Below are 13,568 nucleotides of genomic sequence, written 5' to 3' on the forward strand. Positions count from 1 at the left end.
CAGAGCTCCTGCTGCTGCCCCAAGTTGAGGGTTAGGGCTAGTTTTATAAGGCATGGGTATGTGAGTCATCTCTTTACAAGACAAAGGAAAGGACATGAAAAAAAGTTAAAATGGTATCAGTGCAGGTGGTGTCTGGTCATTGGGTGATCCCATGACTTGTAGACAAGAATCAAATTGGATTAAGTAAAGGTTAGAAGCCACCACCCTAAATCAGTTACATGAGATGGCCAGACAGCAACCAACTTAAGTTATTGCCTTCCCCATTAAGAGCTTCGAGGGACAAGGTCATCTCCCTTCTTTCTCCTGGTACAGAGAGGGAGGCACCTTTTACAGATAGAGATTTACCTTACAAATGTAAATGTGTCCCAACAAGGGCAAGTTCCATTCCTCAGAGCCTACTTCCCTGTCCCAGTTTATCAAAAGCAATCAGCCCCAAACAATACCGATGCCAGAGAGACATATCCTGGGGTGGCCAATTTCAGGTCCCTACAAGGTCATCCCCCCTTTCTTCACAAATGCAAATGTCTCTCAAAAGGGCAAGCAAAATTCCAGTCCTTGGAGCCTGCTTCTCATCTGCAGTTTTAAAAGTAACCAGCCTAAAATCTTCATCATCAGGACAGACTAGGCCCAAGGCCCTGAGAAGGGGAGGACATGCAGAGAGGAGAGGTCAAGGTCATGATTCCAGAGGATTTGGGGCCAGAAGGAGAGAGGGGTCAGCCCAGGGCTGCCAGAAGGTCCCCTCTTTCGTGTCTTTCACCTGTGCAGTGAGGAAGATGAGCAGAGCAGAGCCCAGGCCCTGAGGGAGATGCCCTAGAGATCTGCCTCCTGCAGCCCTGGCATTAGGCTGGACTCCCCACACTCTTGCTATCCCCTGTGTCATATGTAAGAGGGGCCGCCGTGCACATCTGCTCCCCAGATCCTGCAGGTGACACCCCATCGGCAAATTTGCTTACTTGCTCCTGCCAGGGGCGTGCGGGGTGCAGAGGTATTTTCTCCAGAGTTGCTCTGAGCCTCAAGCACCAGGGAAAGCAGCTGCTGAGCTGAGGTGCCTCAAGACAGGGAGCACAGATCTTTCTGAATTTCTCTCTGGGGGTGTCGAACCCCCTCCCCCATCCTCCTATAAGACCTGGCAGGGCCCACAGACCTCAGCTGAGCACCAACGTGCTGAGCCCTCGGGCTGTGGTGAGTGAGGTCACCTAAATGAGGCTTCCTGCTTTCAGCTCTTGTCCCTAACCTTGTCCACTGCCGCCACACGTAAAGAGTGGGATGATCCCATTCTAAAGCTGTTTGTTCAGGCTTAACCACTCCAACAGGATGGCACAAGTGATGGCTACAGGGAGGCCTGGACCAAGAGCCAGGGGCCTCGTTTGGGGGTCACCCTTCCACGGTCTGCTTTGTGACTCAGGTGCAGGTCACTCACCCTTTTGAGCTCCAGTTAGTGTATATGGAAAGGAAAAATCAGGCTAAGCCCCCGGCTCGAGAGAGAAACTAGTGAGACTAGGAAGGTGAAGTGATTTGATAATTTCTTAAGTTTTGCCAAACACGAGGAATTACTTCTACTCAGCATGGTGATTCAGAATCCAGTTGGAGCTCACATTCCCCGTCTCCCAGAGCAGTGTAAGTGAAGAACGTGGTTGTTAGAAAATGGATGAAGATGTCTCAGAGGAAGTGATGCCAGCAACAATCTTCACACTAAAGGAACCCTTTCCGAGATAGGCACGACTTTGAAAGCGCAAAGGATAAAACGTCAGAAGCCTGTCCAGACTGAGAAAGCAGTTCACCAAGGCATGGAAAAAAAGGTTTTCTGTATCGAAGGTTATATGATGAGAATAACCACAAGCAGTGCTCAAACTACTCCTGATAAATTTTTTACAAAGAAACAAAAGAGTATAATTCTCAAAGTTTAAAATCAGTGTACTAAATAAATAGTAGTTTTACTCTTTTATTCACTTATTTATAACTTCTGTAGGAGAATTCTTAATGTTTTAACAAAAGACAATTCAGTGGCCACAGAAGAATCAAAACTACCTGTGGATTATTAAGATTGCACGGTTTCAGCTTGCACAGTCTTTTTTTTTTTTTTTTTTGAGGAAGATATGCCCTAAGCTAACGTCTGCCGCCTATCCTCCTCTTTTTGCTGAGGAAGACTGGCCCTGAGCTAACATCCATCCCTATCTTCCTCTGCTTTATATGTGGGGCGCCTACCGCAGCATAGCTTGCTAAGTGCTGCCATGTCCGCACCTGGGATCCAAACCAGTGAACCCCAAGCCCACGAAGCAGAACGTGTGCACTTAACCACTGTGCCACCGGGCCAGCCCCTTGCACCGTCATTTTTATGGCCCTGCTCTACGATGCAAAGTAAGGTCAGCCTGTGATTAATTTATTTTCCAGCCTGCTTGTTTTTCATTTGTGTACTGAATGGAATGTAAGGTCCATGCCACAGAGTTACCCTGAGAAGAAGACCATGACGTTTTTACTAGGTGTCCCTCCCTGTCACCCAGAATAGCAGTTGGTGTACCCTAGGCCCTCAGTGAATGTTTTTGAGTAAACCAAGGATGGAGGATAGAGGGGGAGTCTGGGTCTGGGGGGAGGGGAGCAGCAGTGCTGGAGACGTCCCTGTGAACATGTCCACCCTGCCCCAGTGCTTCCTGTCGGTCTTCAGGACAGAGGGGATTTTCCTGTCAAGGGTGAAGCCAGTACTCCTGGACCCTGAGCATTTCTCCCCTTCCTCTGTAACAGATTCCGGGGGGAAAGTGCCCGACAGCTGGATGCACCTGGTTTTACTCTCAGTCACAATGACCTTCCTGTGGCTTGGAGTTGGAGGTTTGGGGTCAGTTGGATGTGATAGCAGACCCCATTCTCTCTTTTTCTCCTCAGAAGCACAGTTCTTCAGGCTAACGAGGCTGCGATGAGGCTGAAGTGTGAAAGTCCCTAAGTTACGTGGTTCTCCAGGGCCAACTGGCAAGTCTGGCACCCTCTCCTTCTCTCTAAACCTCTCCCTCATCTTTGCATCCAAGATCCGTGCTGGCCCCTCTCCCCTCGGACTTTCTATTGACCTGACCCTGTGCTCTTGGGGTGGGAGTTGGGGGACAGCCCCTGGCCCCTCACCTGGCCAGGGCTAACAAAGCCAGGCCCTGGAAACACCCCCAGCCCCCAGGTCCAGGCCCACACTGCACCCAGTGGTCTCAGACACAAGTCTCCAGCATCTCAGGGACACAGCTCGGTGATAGCGAGAAAACCTGGCCCCTGCTCTGCTGTCATCTCTCTCCTCCCCCTCATTCTGGACCCATTTGGATCCTCTGGGCCATTCCCTGCCCAGTCCCTCCTTCCCTCGGTCCATCTGTGCCACCCAGCCTGGAGTGAGTCCTCAGCCTCCCTCTCCCCTTGTGTCCCTCTAGAAGCACCTTCTTTAGGATTAACTGGCCCGACGCAGGTTGACTTGGATGTCAAGCAGGTCCTCACTGGTGGGCAAGAAAGAGGGACGTCCCTTGTTTAGGTCTGGATGTTATTGGACTTGAAGCGAAGCCAGATCTCGTTGAGTACAGGAAGGAGCAGAGAGGGACAGCCAGAGACCTGACATTTTTGAGAAGGCAAAATGTTTCAGGGTAAGGAGGGATGTAACTCCAGAGGGAAAGAAGACGTACTGGATCCCCGGAGGAATCTTGTCCCTCAGGGGCTGGGTCAGGAGAGTTGAAGATGGGAGAGCTGCTGCATGGGGCCGCTCACCAGGGCCTCCCGTCAGCCTGGCGCCTCTGAAGACCATCAGATGGGCCGGCCCGGTTGCGCAGTGGTTAAGTGCGCATGTTCCACTTCGGCGGCCCTGGGTTCACGGGTTCGGATCTCGGGTGTGGACATGGCACCGCTTGGCAAGCCATGCTGTGGTAGGTGTCCCACATATAAAGTAGAGGAGGATGGGCACAGATGTTGGCTCAGGGCCAGTCTTCCTCAGCAAAAAGAAGAGGATTTGGCAGCAGATGTTAGCTCAGGGCTAATCTTCCTCAAAAAAAAAAAAAAAAAACAGCGGAGGTGAGGTCTTCCTCTTGTCGGGGTGGGGAAAATCCCCTTTCTGCCCTTCTTGTGTGTTCTTATGGCTGGACTAGTAATAAAGTTGACACAAAAGCAGATCAACAGGAGACAACGCAGTTTAATATATAGTGGAGATCATAGAGAAGTAAAGCTCAAGGAGTGAACACAGCAGGCAGTAAGTGTGTCTTGTACATAGACAATGAATTTGTGAGGAATGACAGGACAAAGAAGCTTAAGATGTGAGGTACGTTATTGGGCTAATGCTTGAGGCAGTCAATTAGCGAGGTCTGTTTATGCAGGCTTCTGGGCCCCGAATCACTAGCTCTCAAGATCAGGATGTAAGGAGAGCACCTTCCACGTGGGGGATTTATTTCCTGCTTCAGGGGAACAGAGCCAGGAGAGTCAGAATGCTCTTTTTGTTTCTCAAGTAACTTTAATTCTAAATGATCCATATGCTATTGTGGGATATTTTGGGGTGGCCTGCCATGGGCCCCAACACTGTGAAACCCAGGCAGGGCTGTCCTCCATTGTACCCCCAGTTCCTCTTGGATCCAGAAAAGGAGCTGGGCTTTGCTTTTTTCCTTCTACACTTTGTGGCTTGTCATGTTCTCCAAAATAGCTCGGTAGACTTGGGTAGAATTCCTTGATTTCTGTTGATACCAGTGGAAGGGTGCCCCTTAGCATCATGGCCACACCCCAGGCTCCAGGAGAGGTGGGCTGACATGCCAGGGCTGCGGAAGAAGAGCTGCCTAGTCAGCATAGGCCAGGAAAAGGAAACCAGAAGCAGAGAAGCATTCCAGAGGCCCCAGCAAGACCCGGGGGCAGATACTGTGGGATCCCAGTAGGAATTCTGTGAACGAAGAAAGGGATGTGGGGTAGGACACCCCCCTGATGGTCTTAGAGGCTACTCTGGCCTGTGCAACAAACGAGGACCCTGAGGAGAACAAGTGACCAGGATGTGGTAGAAACGTTCCCTAAATCCATGACTAGGCCCTGGGAGGCCTGGGCCAGTCCTGATCCTGGGCAGGAAGGACGGCCCTTCTTGCACATGTGTTCTTGGTGCTCCTGCCTCCGATGCCATAGCGTGTCCCCTGGACAAACAAGTGGAGTGGACAGAGGAGTGTCCCTTGCCTTATGGGGGAAGAGTGTTTGGCTCATACTTCACATTTTTAGATCGTTTGAAGACATTGATCTCTCCTGCCTCCTTGCATCTCCTGGACACTGGGATCCTATATATACTTCCTAAGCTTGGATCTCTGCAATTTTCCTGTTTCCCCGAGGTTCCTGTGAAGCCTGTCGGTCAGCTCTTTCTCCTGAGATTGTCCAAACACTCGAGGGGGCAGATCTGTCCAGAGGGTGGCTGCCAGTTACTCACTGCATGGAGCCGAGTCCTGGACTCACTGGGCAAAAAGGAAAATTAACAATGAACTTTAGAATTTCCCAGAAGCCTGTTTGAGATACTGGATGAAAGATACCAGCAGCGCCTTTGCACCCAGTGGCTGCTCAGTTATCAGGGACACTTCTGATTATCTTTGTAAATGTACCATTGAGTTGTAAATCTCAATTCCCTACAGTTGATTTGTAAAAGTGATTGCCTGGGAGTTAAAATGCCACAGGGCACATTCCAGTTTAACTGTTTTATGCCAAGTCTGCTGATATGGATGGTAGAGATTTGGAGAAAGCGGTCTCCAGGAAAGATACCAAAATGGAGAACATCCTTCAAAGAATCCCAGCCTCCTCACCAGTGGAATTTAAGAATTTAAGAATTGTTTGGGCATCACAATGCAGGGGGTAGAGAATAGCCTGGAGAGTTCTTTGGATGGAGAGCTTCCCTCTCTGTTCTGAAACTTCAGAAGAACCAATATGTGATTCAGCCTAGCATCCCTAACTTGGCAGATCCTTAAATGTCAAATACAGATTCAGGTCTCCTGAGGAAGAAGGTACTGGTATTTGTGCACCAGACTTAATACGGAGAGAGAGAAAGTTTTATTTGTGCACCTAATGGGGCTCTACTCAGAATCCTTGTATCTAAGAAGCCTAGGGGTGGGGCCAGGAGGGGCTTTTTGAAACTGAGTTTGCATCAGTTTCCTAGGATTGAGGAAACAGCGCTTATCAACATATACTCGGGAAGGGGCCTTTGGAGATCCTGTTTGGGGTCAAGGCCCCTGGAAAATGCCTGGACCTGATCTGCCTGTGAGCGGTCACAATGTGGAAGAGGACGCCTGAGCCTACAGAGCGTGCCCTGGTAGCAGCTCCTTGCTGACAAGTATGCGTGCGTTTGGTCCATGGTTATTTCTTTCCCTGCGTCCAAGATGCCAAAGAGCCCATGGCGCTGACCCCTCAGTGGCTTTCAGAACTGGACCAGTCATGACACAGGTTTGGTCGCCAATATTATTCTGGCCTCTCCCCAGCCGGTATTCCTGCATTTCATCTTCTGAAGCCAGTTTACTAGGGTGATCCCGGCATTCTGAGAGGAAACACCCTTTACCTCCAGGGAGGGAGGAAGATTGAATCTCCTCCCTGCTGGAACCCATCACCCTGGGTTTACAGGCTCCACCTGGTCTCTGTAGCGCTGCCTGTTCAGTTTCTCAAGTCCATCCGTTGAAAAGTCTTAGAATTACTTTACCTTGTCTAAGGTAATGCCCTTGGTCCTGTTACAGACGCCCGGCACCCCATTCTCCTGGTCAGCTCCTAGTTGTAATTTGGACCAGACTGTCACTCAGTTGTAGCTCTGTCCCACTGTGAATGGGCACACGATTTGCTGTTTTAGGTGATGTCAAGTGTAAGTGACTATTTGATACTCAGGAATTTGATCTTGTTCGTTTCTTTTTCTTTTATGATGACACCATTCTCTGCATAAAGCTGCCTTAACTTGAACATTTAGGAAATTTTGATGTGGCCGAAACGCTCCCAACAAGTACACTTTCAGGTTGGTTTTCTTTTCTTGTTCTTTTCTTTTCGTGAATAGACATGATTCACTCAGTTGTATGGAGGAAGTCAAAAAACCCAGTCGGGTAAGTGGATGGAGAGCCAGTATAACATTTGGCTTTCAATTGGAAATTGAAATTTCAGGTAGGCTCTGCAAAGAGAAGTGAGGCCAGAAAGGCCTGTAATTGCTTCTGAGGAGCCAGAGCAGGCACCCTGAGGCCTACAACAGTAGAGTCACTGCCCTGGTCCTCCCCAGGCCTGAGCAAGGACTCCCTGCACCACACCCCCATCTGGTGAGTTAGGAGCCTAAGGCTCAGCACGCTCCCATTTTACTGCCCTGTGCTGGGGCCTCCATGGGCCCTGCGGGCCAGGATCCATAGAGAGTTTCCCTTTCTTTCCTTACAAATGAGAGGGCTTTGCTTTTAACTTTAAATGTAGCTTTGCCTTAATCCCAAACATTTTGGTTGCTGCTTTGCTTTATGCCATTTTAGAGATGTTTACAATATGTATGGTTGTTTTTCTTTTTGCTTGAGGAAGATTTGCCCTGAGCTAACTTCCATGCTAATCTTCCTTTCCTAATTTGCAAACCCCAGGCTGCCAAAGCTGAGTAGGCAAACTTTACCACTACACCACCGGGCCAGCCCTAAAATTTTTTTTAATGACTGAACAGCACCCATTATGTGGGTGTTCCTTCATCCCTCCCATCTGGGGTATTTGTTGGATCTTGGAAGGAGGTGGTGCTGGGCCACATGAGGCTCCTTATTCCACCTGTTCTCAACCCTTGAGTGATAATCAGGAACTTTTGCCTGGGAAGGGTACAGTCAGCTTTCAGGCTCCCGGGTACTCACTTGGTGGTGGGGCTGGAATTACATGGAGTTGGGGGGGGATATGGATTGGGGCCAGTGGTCATCTCACCCATCCCTGGGTGCCTGGTGAGATGCTTGTCCTGCTGTGGGCAGAGGTAGAGCCATGACTTTGTGGCCACCGAGTAGAGAGTGGAATCTAGTAAACTGAGGATTCTCTGACTGTTGCCAGAGCAGTGGTTTTGGTCTTGAGTTGATTTCCTCAAGGGTGGAGGGACGATCTGCTTGTGTCCTCGGCCTTACAAGGATTCCCTGTTCCATGGATGTCTCCTCAGGACTCATTTCGGAGCAGATTCTTCAGGATGGGCGTCCAAGCCCCGCGAAGACTCCTGGAACTGGCAGGTCAGAGCCTGCTGAAGAACGAAGCCTTGGCCATCGCCGCTCTGGAGGAGCTGCCCATGGAGCTCTTTCCGCCACTGTTCACGGCCGTCTTTACCGGGAGACACAGCAAGATCCTGAAGGCGATGGTGCAGGCCTGGCCCTTCCGCTGCCTGCCGCTGGGAGCCCTGATGAAGGAGCAGCAGCCTCACCAGGAGACCTTCCAAGCTGCACTAGATGGACTCGATGTCCTGCTTGCCCAGGAGGTTCGCCCCAGGTGAGGGTGATCCAGTAGGCTGGTAGGGCCCTGGGAACCCGAGCAAGATAGAGCTGGGGGTCAGAGAGGGTGCAGGGCCCATAGGGCCAGCCGGAGGCTTCTGAGGGCACCAGTGGGGAACCTAAGGGAAGCCTTGGGGCCATTGCTGAGGTCACTCTGGGAGCAGACTTTTGGACATGTAGTGCTGTTTAAGATGCTGAGGTGACTGAGGGAACATGTGCCCATCCTTTCCCAGTGGCACTTAAAGGTACAAGAAGTGGGGACCAGGAAAGATCCCAGTAGTGCAAGGAGAGCAGCTGCTGTCTGGGCTGTGGAGTAAAAGTGCAGGTCTGCTCCTTGCCTAGACTGAGATCACGCTCTTAGTCCCTGTTGACCCAAAGCATCTGAGTCTATCTCCTGTTCTCTCTGCAGGAGATGGAAACTGCAAGTGCTGGACTTACGGGAGAAGGTTCACCAGGACTTCTGGACCGTGTGGTCTGGAACTAGGGCCGGTATATGCTCCTTCTTGGAGCCAGAGGCAGTCCAACCCATGAGGAAGAGGCGAAAAGTGGATGGTTTAAGGGTGGGGCCGAAGCCGCCCTCAGCTCCTGTGGAGGTGCTCATAGACCTTTGCCTCAAGGAGGGCACCCCTGACGCGTCCCTCGCCTACGTCATTAAGAAAGTCAAGCAGGGCAGAGGTTTAGTACATCTGTGCTGTAAGAGGCTGAAGATTTTTGCAGTGCCGATGCAGAATATTAAGAATATCCTGAAAATGGTGCAGCTGGACTCTATACAGGATTTGGAAGTGAATTGCACTTGGAACCTGTCCACCCTGGGGCAGTTTGCTCCTTACCTGGGCCAGATGGGCAGTCTGCGCAGGCTGCTTCTGTCCCACATCCGCATGTCTTCCCACACTACCCCGACGAAGGAGGAGCAAGGTGTCAGCCAGTTCACTTCCCAGTTCCTCAGTCTGCACCACCTCCGGGAGCTCTATTTGGACTCTATCTCCTTCCTCAAAGACCGCCTGGACCAGTTTCTCAGGTGAGGGATGGTGCGGTTTCTCTGCAAACCAGGGCAAGCCCCTTTTCATTTCAGCAAAGAGTAATGAGCATCTGCTGTGTGCCAGCCATCAACAGTGCCAGAGTGCACGAGTCACTAGAAGGTCCACACAGTGTCATTGCTCTGTACCCAAGCACGTTGTCACATAACCACCAGATAGAGGTTAGAGCTATGAACTAGGACAGATGCCATTAAAAGGGACTCCTTGCTGGAAATCTATATACATAATAGGGGCTTTGGGCCTGGTGAGGGTGGCTTTGGGAATTCTTCCTTAAGAAGTGATGTCTAAGTTAAGATGATTGAAAATAACTAAGTGAGGAGGGCATTGACGAAGGGAAGACCCATCAGACGTGAGATTTCACATCGTAAGCTCTGTGCTCAGCAGCTTTGTTAATAGGAGCCTCTCCCTCCAAACCTGCCTCAAACTACCTGTCTGTAAAGGGTTACTTTAGGCTCCAGCTAAGGTAATGTGTCGAAAACGCATGAGTCTGGAGATGAGGAAGCCAGAGTGAAGAATTGTGAAATGTGACAGCTGGTTTGTTGGTGATACAGTGATCTAGGCTAGTCCCTGCAGGCTGGCAGCCCCCTAGGGATGTTGGCAGACCTTGCCCAGGTTAGCCTTTTATGCTCATCTCCCAGTAGCCTTGGGTACAGTGATACTGGTAATGGGGGTCCAAGCAGCAGCAAAAAGAAGCCTGAGTTGAAAGCGTTTCCAGTTGTGCCTCCGAATACTAACATTTCCTGATTCCCTCTCCTGCTTGAGGCATGGGGTTGAGCTTCCCTCTGAGCACCTCCCATTGTTATCTTGGTGGATGCTCACAACACCCATGAGGAGTATGCGTGCTTGGCTTGACATAGGAGCAAAGGGAGCATTTGAGGTTTCGTTCCCTTGACTTAGTCACACAACAAAGAAGTGATGGAGAAAGGACTCCACTCAAACTTGGACTAACTTGAATGCCTCTTCTTTGCGCTACACGCATCCTGGGGGTTAACTGTCATCTGGAAGACTGGGTTTTGCTGAGATGGTCCTCTCTTCCCTGGAGGCCTGAGTCATCCCCACCTCCCTCCGCCCACTACCTACATCCCCCAGAACTAACTGCTCTGTCTCTCCCCAGGTGCCTGAAGACCCCCTTAGAGACCCTGTCAATAACTAACTGCCTGCTTTCGGAATTAGACTTGACCCGTCTGTCCCAGTGCCCGAACATCAGTCAGCTGAAGCACCTGGATCTCAGCGGGGTCACCCTGAGCTGTATAAGTCCTGAGTCCCTCCAAGTTCTGATAGAGAGAACCTCTGCCACCCTCCAGGACCTGGACTTAGATGAGTGTGGGATCATGGACTCCCACTTCACTGCCATCCTGCCTGCCCTGGGTCGCTGCTCCCAGCTTACCATCCTCAGCTTCAGTGGAAACCCCATCTCCATGGCCGTCCTAGAGAACCTGCTGCGCCACACCATCGGGCTGAGCAAGCTGAGCCACGTGCTGTATCCCGCCCCCCTGGAGAGTTATGAGGTCGACTACGGCACCCTCCACCTGGGCAGACTGGCCTATCTGCACGCCAGGCTGAAGCAGATGTTGCAGGAGTTGGGGCGGCCTAACATGGACTGGTTCAGTGCCAACCCCTGTCCTCACTGTGGCGACAGGACCTTCTATGACCCGGAGCCCATCCCGTGCCCCTGTTACCTGCCTGCCTAGCTGGGTGCACATATCATAGGCTTTATTCTGGGCACTTGGACACTGAAGCCTAGACATAAGTGCATCGTGAAGGAACACAAAAGCCACAGTGTCAGATAGCTTCTCAACGTGAGCAGGGGAAAAGAAAACATGGTTCAGAGGGGGAGGGGATATTGAGTTGGGAGTTGATGGGATCTTTGGGGAGATGCATCCTATTGAGTTAGAAATAGGAATCTGAATTTCTAGAGGGGAATTCCGGCTTGGGAGGTAGTTGTGGGAGTTATCCCTGAGTGGATGGTTATAAAGAAATGGTCAGAAATAAAGAGAACCTTAATGTCAACCATCTGGTGTCCTCTATGATGTATGAACCTGAGTCTCCAGTTTGAACCTCAGGAATCTCCAGTTACTGATTAAATAAGAAGGCATGAGCATCCTTCTTGGATGCTCTGGGCTTCATGAGGCTCGGCCTGAGGAGTTCACAGCACCATTTATCATTCCCTCCATCTGGTTCTTCTCTCTGGTACATCTCCCACCTCTTCACTTAGTTCTGTGGCTGTTCAATCGGTCAGCTCACACAGGGTGCATCCTCAGGGCCTGGAACATAGTAAGTGGCTAATGGCATTGTTAGAGTAAAAGTTCTTCACAAGGACCCTCGCTGCTAACTCCACTCAGGCCCTGGACTCGAGCACTCATCCCCCATGGATCCAGTGGATCCAAAACTGCCATCCTTGGCCTTTGGCTGTGCCAGGATAAGGCTTCACTGTGTACAAGTCAGACCCCCAGGACTGGAGGGGACGTCCATCCTGCAGATGAACCGGAGCCTCTAGCCCTCCCTGGGCCCAGCCCATGACTGACACCCCACTGGGTCCATCTCCTTCTTGAATTAGTTGTAGTCTGTTAAAACATCTAAATTCCTTTAGAAAAATACTATGATCATTAGGCATGTAACATTTGTTTATATCCCACGTTAAAAATACAGTATCCTTCTGGGGAGCTAGGTGATATCAATGCAGGAATGACTTTCTCCCCAGAAGTTTCCCCTTCCTCTCTATCAGGGAGGTTGCAAGCCAACTCTGAGTCAGTGAAATGCCCTGGTTTTGGGGTCCCAAGACTGAAAAAAACCCATGCCAGATCTTGGTGAACACTTAGATGGAAGCAAGTGAATGTCAGAGTTGAGAGTTGGGGGTGTGGAGGAGCCACCCCACTGGACAATCCATCCAAATGGAGAGAAGGTATATTTGGGGTTGGACCCCATGGTCAGTGGACAGTTGGCTGCCCAGTAGCTACCTGCCACTGCATCCAGGCCTGAGGCTGCCTCACCTCCCTCACTGCATGGCTTCCCAGAGAAGCAACTGGGAGCAGACCACAGACCAAGGCCCAGGGGCAGAGCTCCATCTGCACATTTCCTGAGTGTGAGCAGGTCAGTCCTGCTTATTCTGTCTCCACTGCCTCTCATTTGGTGCCAGACTCTCGTGTGCATGCTGCTGTGTTTGCTGGGTGTCAAGTGCCTATCTTGCCACACATAGCAGCTAACTTTTCTCCATTCTCTTCCCACAGCAGTTACCCTCTATCCCCCTATTCCAGCCTCCTACCATACGCCCTGCAAGAAAGGACCAGAAATGGGCCCATCAGCTTGTAAGCACACTTTTCCATTTCTGAAAGAGGAGGAAATGCAGAAATCCATATAACCTATGGTGTGCCCAACAAAAAGGGATCAGGAAAAGATCTCATTTTTCCCGACATGCACCCTGTCTCAGCATCTCCAACATAGACCCAGGTTACAGGGAATATTTTCCAGAACGAGAACCAGCACATGTAGAATTTGAGGGAAAGTGTACAGAGAAGACAGGTTCTCTAGGAAGAACAGCAAAGGGAAAGCATCTCATTGTCTCTGCATCAGGGTCTTCAACCACAGAATACAGATAGTAATACTCGCCTCATAACATTCTGGTGACATTCACCTATGAGGTTACTTATGGAAAGCACTTGTCGAAGTGCCCCATTTGTGGATGGCCCCATCTGGGATAGCAATGATCGTGGATCACCTGATACAAGTAGAGAAAGAAAAACAGAAGTCAGCGCTGCATCTTCTAAAGCAGGTGCTCTACAGTTGCGACTTTGTTTGGTCTAGAGACCTCACTTGAGAGAGAAATCTGGCAAGATTCTTTATTCAGAATTTAGACTTTGCCATCAAAATATTCAAAGAGGCATGGTATCAAGACATTGAGATTTGGAAAAATTGAGTTTGGATGGAGAGCTCATCAGTGAGGATGGCCATTCAAGAGCCATGGGGAGAGCCAGTCCTGATGGCCTAGGAATTAAAGTTCAGTGCACTCTGCTTCAGCAGCCTGGGTTCAGTTCTGGGGTATGGAATCATACCACTTGTCTGTCAGTAGCCATGCTGTGGTGGTGACTCATATAGAAGAACTGGAAGAACTTAAACCATA

At 50.4% G+C, this 13,568-nt stretch overlaps 1 protein-coding gene across 1 annotated transcript; it reads left to right on the plus strand.

The window, feature by feature from the left end:
• Positions 1-6,919: 6,919 nt before the first annotated feature.
• On the plus strand, positions 6,920-11,142 carry LOC124226569 (melanoma antigen preferentially expressed in tumors-like). Its single transcript, XM_046639969.1, has 4 exons — positions 6,920-6,955; positions 8,093-8,412; positions 8,824-9,432; positions 10,566-11,142. Exons 1-4 carry the CDS (start codon positions 6,920-6,922, stop codon positions 11,140-11,142), a joined length of 1,542 nt encoding a protein of 513 aa, XP_046495925.1.
• Positions 11,143-13,568: the final 2,426 nt, after the last annotated feature.

Source organism: Equus quagga, chromosome 15, assembly GCF_021613505.1.
Source record: "Equus quagga isolate Etosha38 chromosome 15, UCLA_HA_Equagga_1.0, whole genome shotgun sequence".
Taxonomy (NCBI): domain Eukaryota; kingdom Metazoa; phylum Chordata; class Mammalia; order Perissodactyla; family Equidae; genus Equus; species Equus quagga.